Source organism: Rana temporaria, chromosome 4, assembly GCF_905171775.1.
Source record: "Rana temporaria chromosome 4, aRanTem1.1, whole genome shotgun sequence".
Lineage (NCBI taxonomy): Eukaryota > Metazoa > Chordata > Amphibia > Anura > Ranidae > Rana > Rana temporaria.
In genome coordinates, this window is record NC_053492.1 from 293382374 (window position 1) to 293403384 (window position 21011).

Below are 21011 nucleotides of genomic sequence, written 5' to 3' on the forward strand. Positions count from 1 at the left end.
GCCCCTTTATGTCAAAAGTGGTTTTAGAGCAGCTAGAAAACAGCGATGATAAATTATAATCACTTGCAGAATTGAGCGATAGCAATTTGTGGGGAAATTCATCTTAAAAAAATAAAAGTAATGACAGCGACAATTCTGCAGCTGAGCAAATTTCAGTGTTTTTGATTTGATTACATTATTAATTAATTTTTATTATAATTATATTATTATTTGTAATAATTATTTATAGTTATTTATTATATTAGTTATTTATTATATTATAATTTATGATTTTGTTTTTCAAACTTTATCATACCCAGGATGTCTACTAGTCTCTTGTTTGGACAGATGTACGCGAGTTATAATTGCAGGCCTACAATGTAAAATGCAAAATTTACATGCAAAATAATGGTACCCCTTTCAGCATCTAAAATCTGAAATAATCATACCGCCAGGGAGGTTAAGGTGGGTGAGCAGCTTGCTCCCGAGCTGCTGCTCTGCATGTCCATTTAGACATGGAGCCGTGCCTCGGCCCCACCCCATTCCCTCTCTTCTCATTGGCTTACTAGCTGTAATTGACAGCAACAGGAGCCAATGGCCCCTCCTGCTGTCTTAGCTAATGAGGAGGGAAAGTCCCCGGAGAGCCAAAACTTTTGTGCACATCATTTGATCAGGGTGGGGCTCAGGTAAGTATTACAGGGGGCTGGGGGGCTTCTGCACATAGAAGGTTTTTAACCTTCATGCATCCAATCCCTCAGTAGTCCTCTGCAGGCTAGGCTTCCAGAACAGGAAGAGGATACACTTTTGTATCAAGAGAGATCAAGTGCATTTACACAAGTTTTCAATAGCGGGGGTAACGCACAGTTCACATTCGCTTTCCCATTTTAACATATGGTCTCATTTTAATTTTGGATCTTCATCTGTCATATTATTATACAGATCAGAGATAAGGCCTTTAGCGTGTGTTCTTGTGACACATTTTCTGAGTGTTATTTAATGTTTTGGAATGTGAGATTATGCCAACATTATGGAGTGTTTGCAAGGGAAAAATAGGTTAGAATATGAGGTGCAAATAATAAATGAATCTGTGTGATGTGTAATTGAATTTGGCATAATTAGTGATTAGTAGATTGTCTAACCTGAAGCAGGATTTCCTTTCAAACCTATAGTGTAGATATGTTCAGTTGACAACATGATCCACTTGGTAAATTCATGCAATGTTATAATTTAGGTGTTCTGGATGTCTTTCTTAGTTCTGTATAGTGGAAAAAAAGTTGTGTTTTCAAAAGAGGAAGCAAAGGGAAACAGGGCACAGACAGTGAAAAATAAATGGACATGGTTTTTCATCTATTCTTACGGTATTAAAAAAAAAGGTTTTGGCCATACATACACTTAATTAAATGTAATAAAAAGCTAGCAGTTATTATCATTCATTGGAATAGTCCCCATTATGTCAAATAGTAATATTTCCTAGTTCCTGCTTTTTTGCAAATATTGGTTGCAATTGGTTTATTACATAACAAGTATTTTACTGCTAAAGGACATGTATCCCTAGTAAAGTGTTTACTTGCATATGGTATGGAATATATCCTAAAATATCCTAAAACCATGATGTTATATATTCACAGAATGCCAAAGCTGGAACTAAAAGAGAATTATTAAATATTTATTATATTTATTTATTATATTTGTCCCAATGTAGAAATATTATTGCACTTTATATAAATTAGTAACATAATTGGGGCTGACAAAAGTGCCTTTTCTAAAGCTAACCCTGTTGTATTACTATTGTGACTGTCTATTGAATTAACAATGCTAAGATCTATGATCTGGAATTGGTACTCTCTTGTTACACTGCCTTAGGTTGGCTACCCAAATTTTCGACTGAACAGATCTTGTAATAAGGCATTTCTAATAGCATGTCTGCCTTATCCACTTTTATTACTTGCTACACTTACCAGGGATTTTTTTATTTGTTCTGCTGCATGAACATTCACTTTTGGCTGTTTCTACTTGAAGATGGCATGAGGCCTATTTTGTAAGTTTAGACGACAAATCTTATGTCTGCTTATTCTTCTATGTAGTGTCTCTTCTTGCAGTCAAAACAGAGCCAATGAACAGCAATGAAACCACCACAACAACTGGAGATGGATCGCTTGACACTTTTACTGGGTCAGGTAAAGCAATCTGATAACATATTACACACTAAAGAAGCAGAAAATGTGTAATCCAAACTAATAGGCACATCCCCTGAAATCTCAAATTTGGCAACAACCTTGTTAAATTTGGTGAACTTTCAAAGTGGAAGACGTCCAAATCGTCATGCCTGTTCATGCCTTCAATTAGTTATCAATCATAAATCTTTAATGGTTAAAAGTTCAGTAGGCTTGAAAGCTAACAACTAAGTCGTGTGTCCGCTGTTCTGTGCACGTCATTTATTTTACTATTAAGTCCCGCATTTAATTGAGATGACTTTTCATGATGTGAGTGTGTCACACTTTCTAAACAGGGTATCCAGAGGTTTGTGGCTGTGGTCCTATTGGATAACACTTAACAAGAAAGTTAAACTTAATGTAATATATGGCTGATAGATTGCTCATAACTTCTTGGCAAAAGCTGTTTGGCATATACTCCCATAGGATTAAAAATCAGACATCACAAAGCATTGTGCATGTTCTCAATTACTACACGTATAATGACTATACATTAATAAATTATGTAAAATATCTTTTAAAGCAGTGTTAGATAAATGTATAAAATGTCGAATGGCTAAAAGGAAAATAATATATTCCAAAATGAAGGTGGTATAATAAGAACCTACAGTATTTTCAAACACAAAATTGACTTTCTGTATAGTAATTCTAGAAAACAAAATTACCAATATTATTTGTTGATCCATTTTTACTTAACAAAGACCCTGGTAGTTAATAATAGTCAATCCCACACATAATGAAGGGAATTTATCAAAATTTAAACAGTCAGAATCTGGAGCCAATGTACATGGCATCCAATTAGATTAAACCTTTTTATTTTAAAAGCTTAACTTGACAAGCTGAAGAAAGAAGCTGATTTGTTGCCACAAATAGCATCTCCAGATTATGTCTGTATGTTTATGCAGTCATTTAAATTATTCAAGATTAAGAAAAACTGTTTGTATATTCTTCTACAAAAGAAAATTTACACTTTTTGGGTGTTTTGTGACTTAAGTATTGGTGTATCATTTATTTCTCACTTATTTGGAAAAGATTAAGCAAAGCACTGCTATTGGGAGGTATCCACTGCATTTGATAAGCTTGCTTGACTATTTGGAAATGCAGTTCAGTCTTGTGGCACTTTGCTAAAAAAAAAAAAAAAAAAAAAAAAAAGGATGAGTAAAAAAAAAAAAAAAAAAAAATTAAATGAAAATAATATTTGTGCTGTATCTTTTTTTTTTTTTTTTTTTTTACAAAAGGTCTAGTATAAGTTAAACTAGCACTTTAAAATGTAGCTGGATCATTGGATTATTGTCAGTTTAAGTGATGCTCTTAATCATGAATCACTGTTGTTTATACATTACTATTCACATATTTAAGTGTTAACATAATTGCAGTTTTACAAGGATACTCCAGACTGTGTAGGTTACTGCATGTGATATTCTTTTCCTTGAATTAGGGGCTAAAGAGGTACAAGGGCAGTGCTGGGTAGATTACTTGAAATGTGTTTAAGGAATACAGAAGGGAGGAGACATGTAGATAGAGGTATAATAACCCGGTGTTGAGACAACCTTTATGTAATTTATCAATGGAGTGCCCTATAGGACTATTATCTGGTAGTCATTGATATTGTATTTGAATGTTTATAAATGAATAAGGAAGGAGTACATCAGTATTCAATATATCAGTTCAGCTCTTTTACATTTTTTTATTTTGATCTGATGTTTACCTCTTTCAGCAAGGCGAAATTATTGCTGATTAGCATTAACATAGTGGATATTTTAGATGTGTATATTTGAATGTGATATCTCAATAGTAGTGAACGTTTGTAAAGATTTTTCTCTGAAACCAGATGTGTGCAACTCCTCCTCCAGCATAACTGCACCTACATAGTAGATGCTGTATTAGTCTTTCCAAGCCCAAATTAATTGAGAATAACAGTAATTATTAGTCCTCTATGCTGCAGTTGGAGCGCTGATGCAGAATATATATATATATATATATATATATATTCTATATACAGAGATACCCCTATATTTATGATGCTAAAGTAGTGAATGCAAGATTGCCGGAAGAATTTACCCCCTTCCTGACCAGAGCATTTTTTGCCATACAACACTACCTCGCTTTAACTGAAAATTGCACAGTCGTGTGACGTTGCACACAAAATAGCTTTTTTTTCCACAAATAGAGCTTTCTTTTGGTGGAATTTGATCACCTCTGTTGTTTTTATTTTTTGCGCTATAAACAAGATAATAAAAAAGAGCGACAATTTTGAAAAAAAAGCAATATTTTTTTACTTTTTGCTATAATAAATATTCCCCAAAAAATATATTAAAACCTAATTTATTTCTCAGTTTAGGCCGATAAGTACTCTGCTACATATTTTTGGTAAAAAAAAATCGCAATAAGCGTATATTGATTGGTTTGTGCAAAAGTTATAGCGTCTACAAGATAGGGGATAGATTTATGGCATTTTGTATAATTTTTTTTTTATTAGTAATGGCGGCGATCTGCAATTTCTATCTGATATAAGTGTAGCAGCGCTGTATAACTGAACAATAGTGAAGTATGAAAATAATACAGTGCCAAATAACAATGTTAGATAATAAATAATATCATAAACAAGTCCAAAATATGAATATGAAACAAATACAGTATAGTCCACGTGGTGCATGAAAAAGGTGCTTGGGTGATTAATCTTCAAACAAACTTCAAGGAAAAGTGAGCCCACCACCACATAGATTGCTCACTTACCTCCTTCAGGTGACCCTGCAAGGGGTCAAACACGCCTTGCACTGAGTGCGTATATTCCCTCCAGGGAGATGCCAGAAGAACCACAATTGCAGATAAGTAGTCCTTCCACAATACAGCTCCAAACTTGCTTGAAGATTCATTACCCAAGCAATTTTTCATGCACCACGTGGACTATATTTGTTTCATATTCATATTTTGGACTTGTTTATGATATTATTTATCATCTAATACTGTTATTTGGCACTGTATTATTTTCATATTTCACTATTGTTCAGTTATACAGCGCTGCTATACTTATATCAGTTATTATTCTTTTTTTTGTGGGAGCACATTAATGGCAGCTGCAGTATTTTTCACAGATATTTTATTTTACTTTATTATCACAAGGTTAACCATGACCTAACTTCAATTAGTGCCATTAGAAAGTTGTCACTAATTATATTATTATTTTATTCATTTTTCCATACACCATTACCATAATAGTGCACAACTACCACAATTTACATCTGCAATTTTTATCGTGACTGCGACATTGTGGGCAGACACATCGGACACTTTTGGCACTATTGTGGGACCATTGACATTTATACAGCAATCAGTGCTATAAAAATGCACTGATTACTGTGTAAATGACACTGGCAGGAAAGGGGTTAAACACTAGGGGGCGATCAATGGGGTTAAGTGTGTCCTACGGAGTGATTCTAACTGTAGGGGGGGTAGGCTCACTACAACATGACAGAGATCACTGCTCCCGATGACATGGAGCAGTAGATCCCTGTCATGTTACTAGGCAGAACAGGGAAATGCCTTGTTTACATAGGCATCTTCCCATTCTGCAGCTCCGTGTCACGATCGCGGGACACCGGCAAACATCGAGTCCACAGGACCAGTGGGCACGTTCATGGTGGCGGCACGTGCACCCACTAAGCCGTGATTTAAAAGGGATGTACCTGTACTCCCATTTGCGCAGCCATGCCATTGTGCTGAAGTACATTGTCATGTGCTGGTTGGCAAGCGGTTAACAAGGGCACTTTAAAATGAGCATAAGATAAAAATGTATAAGCAGCGGTTACCTTTAGACCCCATACACACTATTAGATTTTCTGCAGATTTTTGTCTTCAGATTTACCCAAACCATATAATATGAGGTCAAACCTTTAGGCCTCGTACACACGACCAGTTTCCTCGGCAGAATCCATCAAGAAACTTGGTGGGAGAGCTTTTCTGCCGAGGAAACTGGTCGTGTGTACATTTTTCATCTAGGAAACTGTCGAGGAACTCGATGAGCAAAAAAGAGAGCAAGTTCTCTCTTTCCTTGATGGGAGTCTCAAATTGGCTCATCGAGTTCCTCGTCGGGCTGGTTTCCGACGAGAAACTTGAGCGTGTGTATGCTAAGAAACCCGCGCTTGCTCAGATTAAAGTATGAGACGGGAGTAAAAATAGCATTTGTAATGGAGATAACACATTTTTAAAGCTGTAACAGACTGAAAAGTGCAAATCGTCTCTTAGCAAACTTTTATTTAACACGCAAACACATGAAATTAGAAAAAACAGCCCCAAGAGTTGTGCCAGTGGAATTGAACTTCCCCTGCCGTTGTATGTGTTGTAGGTCACCGCGTTTGAGAACGAGGAGATTTTGTCTTGACAGTGTGTACGCAAAGCAAGCTTGTCGAGTTCCTCGACAAGCCTAACAAGGAACTCGACGAGGAAAATGATGTGTTTCGCCCGACGAGTAACTTGGTCATGTGTACGAGGCCTAAGAGTTTAAATTTGTATGCAATCAGGCAGGCCCTTGCACTACATGGTTTTGGTAAATCTGAAGACAAAAATCTGCAGAACATCTAATAGTATGTATGGGGTCTTAGTGAAAGAATCACTTGTCAAAACAATCTCTGGATACAAAGATTACAGCAGATGACGTTTCATCATAGAGATGATGATTTTTCTCATAAGTCAGACCTCACTCTGCCTCCCAAACACCCCTTTATTATGAGATGGGTGACTTGACTGGCTAATACAAAGCCAGGCTGATGCTTCACTTACTTAAAGAGATTTGCATACCCATCTGTTTCATAGCCATTGACAATATTTTTCACAATTTATTTTTTATTTTTTAACTTAGCAATAGCAGATGACTGTTTTTGATCACAGTAAATTCTGGTTGCATACTAATATTGGGACTGTCGTAAATACTGTGCTTACACCATGGGATAAGTGATTCCAATCTGTATTTTATATGTCTTTTGTATTAAAAAAAATAATCAAAGGCAGCACCCTGCAACAGAAGACAATTTATACCAAGCATCCTACCACCAGTTCCTCGAATCTTCACTCTCTACTAGTAGAGTGAATCCACTGGCAGAATCTTCAGCACCCGAAACACTTCTGGGTGACTCAAGTGCCTGATCCCCGATTCTCACTATGGTACCACCCCCCAACCCCTACGTCACTAATATGGAACCACAGCAGGTTGTGGGATACAGGCATCTGACACACCTGGAAATGTGTAATATTCTAAAGATTCCGTCACCAGGATAAGCATTTAGATTTAATCTTCTTTACATGGTGTATTTTTTTTTAAATCATCTTATGAAGTGAGCAAATCTAATATTTTCTGTCACTCCTGTCTGACATATTGATAGAGTTTTCAAAGGGTAATAGGAACACCATCCCAGTAAAATTTCTGTAATTATTTATTGCTATCCAAATATCAATTAACTTGAATGGTTGGCCAACCCCAAACTGTTATATTATAGACACTGTATGGTTTTGGCATAGGACTACTTGCTATTGACTTGCACAGGAGGAGGGGAGAATGTGGAAAAATTGGGGGTTAACACATAGTTATATGTAATTAAATGTTAGGGTTAGAGGGGGTTAAAGCCCATCTCCAGGAATTAGGCCCTGTGCACAAGTCTGATGGTCTGATGTGCCTACACACCATCAGTTCAAAATCCGATCGAGTCCAACGCGGTGACGTAAAACACAACGACGTGCTGAAAAAAAAGAAGTTCAATGCTTCCAAGCATGCGTTGACTTGATTCTGAGCATGCGCGGGTTTTCAACCAATGTTTTTGCGTACTAACCATCGGTTTTGACCGATCGTCATCAGTCCATCAGTCCGATTTTAAAGCAAGTTCTAAAACTTTGGACTGAAGGACAAAAGTCTGATGGGCCATACACATGGTGGGTTTGGAATGATGAAACTGAACCTCAGTCCGTTTTCATCAGTTTGGACTGATCGTGTGTACAAGGCCTCAAACAATTATCATTGCAGCGAGGCCCCCTGCACTGCAAGGATTAAATGCTTGTTAATTCTAGGGGATAAGGCATGAGGTATAATACATACTTTTCTATTTGCCTCTGCACTCTCCTCAACTCCATTATTGTACATGGTCCTTCTCCATCCTCACATATAATCCAGGGCTCTTGGCCCTGCATTGTAAAGGACGACACCATCTTGCGACTACACCCCAGAGCGCACAGCTGTGGCAAATAAGATAAGAATGTCAGAATGGCAAATAAGGTAAGTCTTATACCTTATTCCTAATCCTCTAAAATTGCAGTGCAGGGGGCCCATTTTTTTAATTCCTGGAGTTGTATTTTGAATGTTTATGGGGAAATGTAAGTGTTGGCAGCTTCTTTCAAGGGTTAGGAGTGGAGTTTAAGTGTTAATGGTTCATTTTAAATGTAACATTTTGTGAGGCAGGGAGTTAGGGGTCTATTTTAGGGGGTGACTAAGTGTACAGATAGTAGAGGGTAACTGCTTCAGTGCAGGGCATTCATTATGCATATTAGTTTTCAGAACCAGAAGACTTGCTGTAATAACTATCAGAACCAGATAATCAAAACTGAGAACATAAGGAGTCAATTTACTAAAGGCAAGTGCAGTTGCTCCAGAGCTTAGTAAATGATGGAGAGTTCTGCTGATATTCTTCAATCAATCATGTGCAACCAAAAGTGCTATTTTTTTTCCCTTGCATGTAATTGGTTGTTCTTTGTTAAATGAAGCTATACCTCATTTGTTAATCTCTGAAGCAACTGCACTTGCAGAGTGCAATTGCAAAAGTGCACAGTCTATTTGCCTTAGGTAAATCAACCCCATGTATTAATCTATGCCTGGAGATCTATAGTGCATGTATAGCCAAAACTTTTTTTTTGCAGTTTAAGCTTAGGAACATTTTTTTGTCGTCTTTGAGAGAAATTCTGTGCTGGGAGAGACTCTGTCCATTCACTACCTGTCCTTGAGACACAACAGAAAATAAGAGGGAATGTCCCAAAGTGAGGGTAATGCTCATCATAGACATTTGTCACTGTAACATTTGTCTCAATGAATGGTTAATTTACCTTGATATGGTAACTTAAAACATGTATAAAAGAGGGATTAATTGTGCTAGCTGAGACTCAGATGGCAATAAAAACTCAGCAGAGAGTCTAAAGCCCTGTACACACGGTCAGACTTTTGACTGGCCAAAATCACAGAATTCCATCGGAGTAAAAGAGAACATGTTCTCTATCTAAACTATGACGGAATTCCTTGGAATTTTCGATGGAAAAAATCCGATGGGGCATACACACGGTGGGAATTTCCAATGGAAAAAGTGAGTCGGACTTTCAGTCAGTCAGGCATAACTTTACCATACTACTTCCAAACTTTAAAGAAAAAGTATAAAAGGGGCTAAAGCCACATAGCTGACCTAAAAGCTAATTTTACAAATTTTGCTGATTTATTAAAAGCAAATATACTTTGCAAATATACTTTGCAAGTGAAGTTTCAGTCTGCAAGGGCATTTGCTCCAGAGCTTATCATATGAGGTGAAGCCTCACTTTTCAAAGAATACCCAATCACATACAAGGAAAAAAAAGTTTTGCTTGCTATTGTTGGATGGTAGAATTCAGCAAAGCATCTCCATATTCACTAAGCTCTGGAGCAACTTACTTGCTTAGTTCACAGTGTACTTGCCTTTCATAAATCAACCCCGTCGCCTTCCATTTATTTCTATTAAGAGTGACAATCCAGATTTACATTTCCTTGAAACCTATAGAAAACTTTAATTGGGATTGTTCATGTTTGCTCCAGTAGTGTGTCTTACATTAATCATTTTTAAAGTGAAACATGAGCAGATGGCCTGGCATTACCCTGTATGTTTTCTCTATGGATTTCCTATGAAGGGATGGGTTCATCATTATGCAGAATGTATATTTGGCATGCATCTGTCTTGATAGAGACAGATGGTTAAGGAAAAGAAAAACTTCTGCACTAACTTTGGAATAAGTCCACATAGGATAGACATTTAGGATGCCATGTCGAGAAGATGTTTAACAGCAGCAGAATGATTAGGAAGTCGATGATGCTGAACCTCAATTCCACTCTTGCAGTTTGTATTTACACAAATAATTCAAACTTTCTGTGACATTCTTAGAAACAGGACAACACAGGATAAGACTTTACCTATACATTGTAAATGTATTTTTAGTCTTTCAAATTTGACTGCCCGACTGCCGAGCTACCTCCGAGAGTTTGCAGTTGCCAAGATATAGATTTCTGCACCAAATACTTCCACACTTTGTAGTCCTATTTTACAGTAAAGTAATTCATTTTGTCATCCTTTATGATCGATGCTAAAGCTGTTAAAGCGTGAATGCAAGTTATTTATGGTACAACGTTTTTCAAGTGTGTTTTATGTTTTACAGTAATAACAAGCAGTGGCTACAGTCCAAGATCAGCACACCAGTACTCGCCTCAGCTCTACCCCTCTAAGTAAGTGACAAGTTATTTAACTTATAGGGAAGCCTGTATGTAGTTGTGTTAAACATAAGTACAATTTATGAACGGATGTTTCATTCTCTGGCAGCTGGGCAGCTTTTTTTAAATAATTATATCAAAAAATAAAAAAAAAGTTAATGTAATCTGCAGCAAGCATGTATGTATTTATTGTATAGCATCATTGCAGATGTGCTTTTTATCTGAAAATCTGTATCTGGGTCTTAAACTTGGCATCATAGGGTCGTTGTTCCTGCTTCTAACAGCTGTTACAATTTCACAGTGTGTAGTATATCCATAAATTCTTTAATGAACGGGAATACTGTAAAGCTTAGTAGAGTATGGTGATCTGGTACAAAAGAGTTTGTAGTGTATCTAAAAGCATGTTATTTGATTGCATGAAAATGATTAAAAGCTAATGGGAAATCAAAGTTATCATATTGAATAATGACAATCTGGTATTTTTTGATGTTACCCACAATTTGTAAGTTACATTCTTGGGTTTAAAGATTTTTGTATAGTGCTGCCTCTGAGTATTCAATTTTCGGACAAGGGCCAACAGCACAGAACTAAATCCTAATTTTTCAATATTTAAATTCAAAATTAAATTATTGTCAGCTTTGTTATTGTAATTATAGTTTAGTCTGGGAGATTAAATCTTTAGGGGTATTACCAGTATTAAATGATTGATTGGGTCTGATAGGAACTCTCTAAGTTCACTGCTGTAGCAAAACATTTTCTGAAAATTCCTTCATTCAGCTCTCCAGTTTAACTAAGGTTGGGAACTGTTCTTTTAGATTTATACAGTAGTACTGCCTGCTGGTGATATATAGTACAGCATCATTTCTTTACAGAGGCAATACAGCCCCATGGAAACCTACATGTTGGCCACCAGAGTAATATTAAAATAGAAAGATGAGTTGTTTAAAATAGATCTGCAAACAGTTGTCTCTGCTTTGTCAGAAGTTTTTTTTTTTTTTTGTTTTAAGGAATTCTGTTTAAACTGAATGTATGCCTACTTAAATATTTTGTTCTTTACATCAAAGAATAGAAAACTAAAATATAAGATGAATATAAGCACAAATTATTATCTTGTTTTGTGCATGTATTTTATCCATATGTATATAGAACAGATTCCTCAAAAAATAAAAATAAAAAAAATAACACATTGTCTACCTATACTTTCATATTTGCCAATATTTCCATATATTGCACATTCAATAGTTTTTACTGAAAACTAAGGAACACAATGGCATTTAGACACAGGTCTGTGTAGTGAATATTTACAGTTTGGTGGCAGATGAAAACTATCCATGGGCTTATTTAAGGTTTGTGGATAGGATTTTAAAGAAAAGTGAGTACAGAGGAGTAGTAGAAGGTAAAAACTCCCCCAAAAAAACATGAACAATATGTAAGTGAAGAAAAGGGGCAGGTCAAATGGGGGGGGGGGGGTAATTATAGTATTGATTTAGGCAAGGGAGTGAAAGAAAGAGGGAAAACAACCTAGGTAGGTTAAAGTGAGGGTTTCTCCCACCCCCCTGGTCCATGTAGATTTGATAATAGAGTTGGAGTTTTGAGTTGTCTATCATTAGGTTTGAAAAAAGTTTTCCATGGAGACCAGACTATCAAATACATTTTAGTACATATCTTGAATAATAGCTGCTCATTCTTCATTGCTCATAGCACCATTGAATCTGTTTTTTGGCTCCCACAACAGGTTAACATTGGAAATTTCCAGGAATGGTATATTAGTTGTTTGTGGCTTTAAATAGAAACACGTCATCTTGTTAGTAGGTCTATGGATACCATGTGTATGTTTTTTGGATAGGACTTCCAAGGGGTCTTTGTGTAGTAATCAGAAACCTAATTAATTAACTTGTAAGACCTAATCCAGAGTCATGCTTTAGGGCAGCACCACCATATATGTAACACAATACCATTTTTTTTACATCCTCTGAAGCAATAAGGGGAGTATTTGAGTCATTTGAGTATGGGAGGATGTATTTAGCTATTCAAGCTGTTGATAAGTACCAAACAAAATTGTATAAGAGCTTTCTAGGAATAATATGTTAAAAAAGCTCCAAGCTATAGAGTCCTAGACCTATTCCTATTCCGTCATGTCCACTATTCTACCAAATTCCTCCTATTGAAGCATATTTTTTTGGGCAAAGTCATGGAGGAAGAGACAGTTGAATGGTGGAAAATAGGCCAGGGCATAAGGGTCTTTTTGGCACCTGCTTTCAAAGCTAGTAGGAACTAAAGGATTTCCTTACTTCTTTAGAAGAGATGATATCAAGTGATGCAGTTGTATTTTTTTTCCATATATTTCAGTTTGGTAAAGAGAAAAAAGAGTAATTTGCCAATGCAAATACTTAGCCACATGCTTCAGAGCTACAAGTAAATATTTATAAACCTCTGAAATGTCATCCATTAATAATAAAGTGATTAGAGGAATTGGCTATGTCACAGGCTTTGAAACCTGACTTTGACCCAAAGCTTTTGCTTGCATTAAAAAAACATGGATTTTTTCAATTGCTGCTGACGTTGAGGAAGGTACTTTTGATGACTATATTTTCTGATGATGATGACAACCTGCCCTTCCTTTCAACAAATGGCATAGCATCTTTTCCTACTGACTTGAAATTTTTTCATACATGGAAAAAATTGCTCTATTCTCTGGGATTAAATATTGCAAACGTGCTAAAAGACTTCTTATACACTAAGACCCCTTTCACACTGGGGTGTTTTTCAGGCACTGTAGCATTAAGAAAAGCGCCTGAATGAAGCTGCATCTGCAATCTCAATGTGAAAGCCCGAAGTGCTTTCACACTAAATTGCCTGAAAAACGCCCCAGTGTGAAAGGGGTCTTAGCGTTAAAAAAAGCGCCTGAAAGAAGCCTCATCTGCAATCCCAATGTGAAAGCCAGAGTGCTGGCAGGGCGGCAAAAAAGTCCTGCAAGCAGCTTCTTTGCAGCGCTTCAGGAGCATTGAATACACCACTCCTAAAGCGCCCCTTCCCATTGAGGTGCTTTTTTAACACCAGTGTGAAAGGGGCTTTTCCAGCGTTTTTAAGGCACTGGCAGTGTGAAAGGGCTCTGAAAGCACTTGGGCTTTCACATTGGGATTGCAGATGAGGCTTCCTTTAGGCGCTTTGCAGGCTTTTTTTTTTAACGCCAAAGCAACTGAAAAACATCACATTGTGAAAGGTATCTTATTCCCAATCATTAATTACCCCAACACTATCTAATGATTGCTAGACATGCTTGTATCTACAAACGTGTCTTATTGTAATCAGGCAGATCATGGTAAGGATGTGCAAAGGCACATTTAGGACTATTATGCTTAAAGCTGTTGTGAAGGCATCGTTTTTTTAAAATAATAAACATGTTATACTTACCTGCTCTGTGCAGAGAGTGGCCCCTTTACCTCCTCTTCTGGGGTCCTCTGCCGATTCTGTTCTATCCTCCTCTTCTCTGAGTGACCCTATAACAAGCTGTGTGCTATGGGAATACTTGTGCAGACGTGCTCTCAAGTCAGGTGTGTGTATGTCCATAGACACACACAGCACAATTTGGCTCTGCCCCCTGCTCAATTCTCAGGATTGGGTGACAGCAGCAGGAACCAATGGCTCTCGATTATAATTTACATTTACTAAAATACAGATGATAGACTTCTTTATTACTTAGATAATAGAAAAATTGCAGTTTTTCTCTTGAGTGATTCAAAAGCCTGTATAAAATAGCAAGATAAAACATACTATTCATAAAGTTTATTTCTTAAATGCTCTACAATAGATGTTGTCATGTCGTTGCAAAGCTTATACAATTTAATAAGGGTGGGGGGAAGGGTACAAGGAGAAGTAACCACTGCTCCAGTTGAGACTGGGAAATTTGATTTAAATGAGACAAATTATAGAATAAACTTATACTTTAATTAATAGTAAAACTATGTTTTTCAATTTTTACAAATTAGAATAGGTGCTCTTTTAGAGTTGTATGTCTTTTTGTCTGTGGATTGCATATAAAAAATAAAATATTATAAAAGTAATAGTAATAATTTTTGCATGACAATATCACCAAAAGAAAACCCTGATCTATATATATATATATATATATATATATATATATATATATATATATATATATATATATATATATATATATATATTTATTTATCATGAGCTGAACTGAAAAATGTACACAAAAGCCCTATTTCTCTCAAATATTGTTCACAAATCTGTCTAAATCTGTGTTAGTGAGCACTTCTCCTTTGCCGAGATAATCCATCCACCTCATAGGTGTGGCATATCAAGATGCTGATTAGACAGCATGATTTTTGCACAGGTGTGCCTTAGGCTGGCCACAATAAAGGGTCACTCTAAAATGTGCATTTTTATCACACAGCACAATGCCACAGATGTCGCAAGTTTTGAGGGAGCATGCAATTGGCATGCTGACTGCAGGAATGTCCACCAGAGCTGTTGGCAAGATGAATGCAGTATGTTATCAAAAAATACTGGAGAAACATCTGCATTTAGTAGCCAGGAAGCTGCGCATGGGACGTACTTGGACATTCCAACATGACAATGATCCAAAACACATGGCCCAGTCGACCTGTCATTGGATACAGCAGAATAAAGTAAATGGTCTTGAGTGGCCATCTCAGTCTCTTGACCTTAATATCATTACGCCACTCTGTGCAGTTCAGGCAAGACAGCCCGAGAATTTACAGGAACTGGAAGCTTTTTGCCAAGATGAAAGGGCAGCTTTACCATCTGAGTAGATAAAGAGCCTCATCCACAAATACCACAAAAGACTTCAAGTTGTCATTGATGTTAAAGGGGGCAATACACGGTATTAAGAACTGGGGTATGTAAACTTTTGATCAGGACCAAGAAATTGTAAACTTATGAGCACAACTGTATATGTGTGTGTGTATATTTATTTATATATATATATATATATATATATATATATATATATATATATATATATATATATATATATATATATATATATATATATATATATATATACACACACAGTACAGACCAAAAGTTGGGACACACCTTCTCATTCAAAGAGTTTTCTTTTTTTTCATGACTATGAAAATTGTAGATTCACACTGAAGGCATCAAAACTATGAATTAACACATGTGGAATTATACATAACAAAAATGTGTGAAACAACTGAAAATATATTTCATATTCTAGGTTCTTCAAAGTAGCCACCTTTTGCAGCAGACACATCTCTAGAACTGTTAAGAGGAAACTGTGTGAATCAGGCCTTCATGGTAGAATATCTGCTAGGAAACCACTGCTAAAGAAAGGCAACAAGCAGAAGAGACTTGTTTGGGCTAAAGAATACAAGGAATGGACATTAGACCAGTGGAAATCTGTGCTTTGGTCTGATGAGTCCAAACTTGAGATCTTTGGTCCCAACCCCCGTGTCTTTGTGCGATGCAGATAAGGTGAACGAATGGACTCTACATGCCTGGTTCCCACTGTGAAGCATGGAGGAGGAGGTGTGATGGTGTGGGGGTGCTTTGCTGGTGACACTGTTGGGGATTTAATCAAAATTGAAAGCATTCTGAACCAGCATGGCTATCACAGCATCTTGCAGCGGCATGCTATTCCATCCGGTTTGCGTTTAGTTGGACCATCATTTATTTTTCAACAGGACAATGACCCCAAACACACCTCCAGGCAGTGTAAGGGCTATTTGACCAAGAAGGCGAGTGAAGGGGTGCTGTGCCAGGTGACTACCTCTTGAAGCTCATCAAGAGAATGCCAAGAGTGTGCCAAGCAGTAATCAAAGCAAAAGGTGGCTACTTTGAAGAACCTAGAATATGAAATATATTTTCAGTTGTTTCACACTTTTTTGTTATGTATAATTCCACAGGTGTTACTTCAAAGTTTTGATGCCTTCAGTGTGAATCTACAATTTTCATAGTCATGAAAATAAAGAAAACTCTTTGAATGAGAAGGTGTGTCCAAACTTTTGGTCTGTACTGTATATAAAACATGTATATATTCTAGTTTTTAAATGTTTGTTATATCTAAGGGCTACAGTGCTGCATATATTACCTATCTCCCCACTCCAGTCAACTCCAGCCAATTTCAGCACTCTCCTCTTCCTGATGTTACCGCTTGTGGGTGAGCTTCAGATTTTCACATACAATACATGGCTATTAGCTCTGCATTGTAGGCTGAGGATGCTGGAATGTAGCTGCAGCTGATCTTAGCTTAGAGAGGCAGCTATGGGGTACTGGTCGCAGTGCCAGAGGACCATGCTGGATGGAGGAGTAAGGTACGTATTTCTCCTATGTTCTCTTCACATAACACACTTTAACCCCTGCAGTGGTGATGGTAGTGGTGGGGGTGGGGGGGGGGTAATACAATAGCGGATGTTTTGTTAATCCTGGAGTTGAGCTTTAAGTAATGGCAAAGTTAATGCCGAATTGGCAGACATTTTAAAAGTATAAGACATTGTAAGATGCATAATAACTGCTATTGGACCAGTGTGAATTCTTGCCCTTTCTACTAAGAAAAGTAATTTTGAAGGGTTTGACTATTGTTTTTGATATATGTCTCACTTAAAGTGCCTTTTAACAAAATTCTTTATAAAGTGTTGTGAATTAAGTAGATTGCAAGTAGAATTGCCCTTCTGACTTCTGGTCAAAATAATGGTTATTTTATAGCTGACTGTAGTCAGGTTTTTGAAACAAGCATAATGCATGACTACACATTCTGATTCTATGAGATGTTCGTTTATGCTTGATATGTGAAACCAACTGACACTGTAATACTTAACAGCCTAGCTAAACTGCATGAGATAAATAGGTCCAACATAAAGGACTAGCCACACAAAGGAATATTGTTTAGCAGTGTAGAAAGATTTTATTAATCCTCTCAACTCTTTTGTAGGAATTTTCTGTGTTGATAATTGTACAATTTTGTACATTCCCAAACAATACTAAAACTTTCAAATGAAATGCATTGAATTGTATTTTTATTTTCAGTTAGAACAGTCCTGAATAAAATCCTAATTCTTGTTTACCAAGATTAAATCCTTATGTCAATGACATCAGTCTGGCATCCGTTTCAGATGCATATGCGATCATTCATTGACATGTGCATTTTATATGCAGTTGACCCAATTCTCACCTGTATATGACTAGTGTTGCTCACGAATATTCGCATTGCGAATATTCGACTCGAATATAGCATATTCGAGAAATCGCGCTATATTTCGAAATTCGCGGTGAATATTCGCAATTCCGAATATTCGATTTTTTACAATTTTTTTTTTTAATCAGATCACATCCTAGATATCTCCATCGACGTCTAAAAGCATTGCTGGTATCATTAGAGACCCTGGGCCGAGTAGCTGAAGCGTTCATTGAATTTTCCAGAAAGATCGCAATGCGATTATTCGGCAAACGCAATATCGCGCGATTATTTTCCTCGCCCCGATCTTCCGCATCAGAGCGATTTTTACAGTTTCATTTTTAAAACAGATCACATCCTAGTGATCTCCATAGACGTCTGAAAGCATTGCTGGTATGATTAGAGCCATTGGGCCGAGTAGCTGAAGCGATCATTTTATATTGCCGAATATTCGCAATGCGAATATTCGGCAATAGGAATATTGCGCGATTATTTGCTCCGCCCTTTTGCATCAGAGCCAATCAGAGTTCTCCTTCCACACTCGTCACAGGTTAGCAACCAATAGGAACCTGCCTGCATGGACATTATATAAGCTCACTCCCAGCACCATTTCATTGCAGATTCAGAAGCTTGCTATAGAGTGTGGAGGCTGTTTCAGTGTTCCTGGTTTCCTGGTTTCCTGTGTCTTTGTTCTTGATTGATTTAGATCATCACCAGCATTGCTATTTAGTGATTCCAGTGGATCTTTTCCAGTATATCAACTGCTTTTTTCAAAGCAATAGACCCAAGAGCTTTTTTCAAAGCTACGTTTTGTGCTGTTTTGTGCTGTTTTTTTCATTTGTGTTACTGTTTGATCCTGCAATCCTCCCTGTTCAGTTATATTTGCAAGAGATTTCAGAACACATTTTGCTGAGCTTTATAAAAGAGCTTTTCTAAAAGCTAAGTTTTGTTCATCTTGTGTTACTGTTAGATCTTGCAGGTTCGCTGTTCAGTGATATTTGATAGGCATCTCAGTTCAAATTTTGTTTAGTTTTCCCTAAAGAGCTTTTATAAAAGCTAAGTTTTGTGTTCAGTTTAGTTAAATTTTGTGTAGTAAGTGTACACACTGTTAGTGTACATTTATTTCATCTAGCTTAGCTTAGTGTGTGTTTAGTGTCTGTGTTTTGTGTTTAAAAAAAAAAAAAAAAAAAAAAAGTTAGTGTTTGTTTAGTGCTTTTTTTTTTTTCTTTAATTTTGTAGTCCTTGTCTGGTGTACTACTTTTCTTATAGTTTAGTAGCTGTCTGTGTACGTCTTTGTCTGCGTGCCTGTCTTGTAAAAAATACACAAAAACACATTTTGTTCACATTTTCCCCCCCCAATAAAGTTTAACCCCCCCACACACATATCAGCAATTATGAGCGGCATCCGTGGCCGTGGCAGTAGGGGTAGGGGAGTTACTCCCAGTGCTGGATCGCTGCCAGCACGGGGTACCTCTCGTGCCCCTACTAGTGGTAGAGGATCGGGTGCAAGGGGAGTACGCCTGATCCGGGAGTTCTTCCCATCGGGCAGCCGCCCGATATTGCCATCTCAGGCTCAAGTAGTGGTGGACTACATGGGGCACAGCAGTGCCACTGAGTCGTCGGTCCCGACTCACAGTAGTACCACCATTACACCGTTGCCTGTACTACCCCCCCCCAGCCCCCAAGAGTCCAGCATCTTACTGTTCGACAGCGACAGTGAGAGGGATCTCTTGGGGGAGGCCATGCATCAGGCAGACCTCCAGCTCTGTCCTGATGGTCAGGACCTTTTTGAAGGGATGGATGAGGAGGATGGGATACCTGCTGGCAGTATCCCAGAGACATCCCTTCAAACTGGTGCTGCTGTTTTGGTGCAGGAAACAGCAGCACCTAGTCAGACCCAGGCGTGGGTGAGGGGACAGCGGAGCCAGGCTAGAGGCTCCATGTCACGTGGTTCCCTCAGACCAACACATCTCAGCCCTTGGTCTGACATCTCTGGGGGCGAAGAGGGTGACCCATCATGGTTGCCATCTGACGCGTCGGCTCACTACGTCAGTGACGACGGGGAAGGTAGGCACCCTGGTGAAACGGTGCGCCAGGTCACCACCAGGGAGACCATCGTCAGGGTCTCCACTGGTGATGGCAGCAGGAGGTGTCAGGAGGAGGAGCAGCAGCAGCAGCAGCAGGCAGCTCCACCTGTGCGCACCGAATCCCAGCAGGTGCAAGTAAGTGTCACCCCATCTGACAGGAGGGCGGTGCTGAAGTCACCTGTCTGGAATTTCTTTACCCTGGTGGCAGACAACCCTACCGTGGCCATCTGCCGGATTTGTAAAGTGAGGGTGAAGAGAGGGAAGTGTTTGGCTCGGGTGGGTACCACAGCCCTGAACCAGCACCTGAGGATAAACCACTGGGCGTTGTATGACGAGATGAAGCGTGGTGGTGGTAGCAGCGCCACCACCACAAGTGAGCAGGGTACAGCAGCCCCTGCCACATCTTCATCTGTTTCCAGCAGGTCATGCCCCCCCGCTCCCTCTAGTAGAGGTACTGGTACCGGCAGCCAGACCTCTACTTCCACAGCACCCTCCACGTCTGTGTCCCGCACTGCCGTCCGGCGCCAGGCGTCGATTTCAGACGCCTTTGACCGCACCACTCCCTTCCCCCCTGGAGACCGACGTGTGCGTTCCCTCAATGGGCTCCTGGCAAGGGTTATTGCCCAACATCTGCTGCCCTTCAACATAGTTGACAGCAACCCCTTCAGGCAGATGTTGGAGCAGGCCCAACCCCAATGGCGTGTCCCCAGCCGCCATTTCTTTGCCAGGACTGGTGTCCCTGCCCTACACCAGCACATTGTGCAGAATGTAACCCTGTCGCTGGATCACGCTGTCAGCGACAGGGTTCATCTGACAATGGATGGCTGGACCAGCAGGCATGGGCAGGGACGCTACATCAGCTTCACGGCCCATTGGGTTTCCCTCCGAGGCGTCGGTGAGGGATCGTCGGCAACCGATCTTGTGGTGCCGCCCCGGGGTGTCCAGGGGAGAACTGCTGGTCTCCCTCAAGCCACTGTCTCCGCAGCTGCTGAGCCTCCCAGCAAGCGCCCCCGTAGCTACTCAAGTGTGGGGCACGTGCGCTGTCAGGCCGTGCTCCAGCTTGT

At 38.7% G+C, this 21011-nt stretch overlaps 1 protein-coding gene across 12 annotated transcripts in view; it reads left to right on the forward strand.

Moving 5' to 3' along the window:
* EYA4 (EYA transcriptional coactivator and phosphatase 4) overlaps positions 1 to 21011 on the forward strand; it is a 377003-nt gene that overhangs the window by 242719 nt on the left and 113273 nt on the right. For 5 of the 12 annotated variants that reach the window (XM_040350455.1, XM_040350457.1, XM_040350461.1 and 2 more), the window contains one exon: positions 10623 to 10689. In XM_040350455.1, coding sequence (XP_040206389.1) covers positions 10623 to 10689 — 67 coding nt within the window. Of the gene's footprint in view, positions 1 to 2063; positions 2157 to 10214; positions 10307 to 10622; positions 10690 to 21011 lie in introns of those variants that run through there. The other 7 variants (XM_040350451.1, XM_040350453.1, XM_040350456.1 and 4 more) reach the window with 3 other exon arrangements.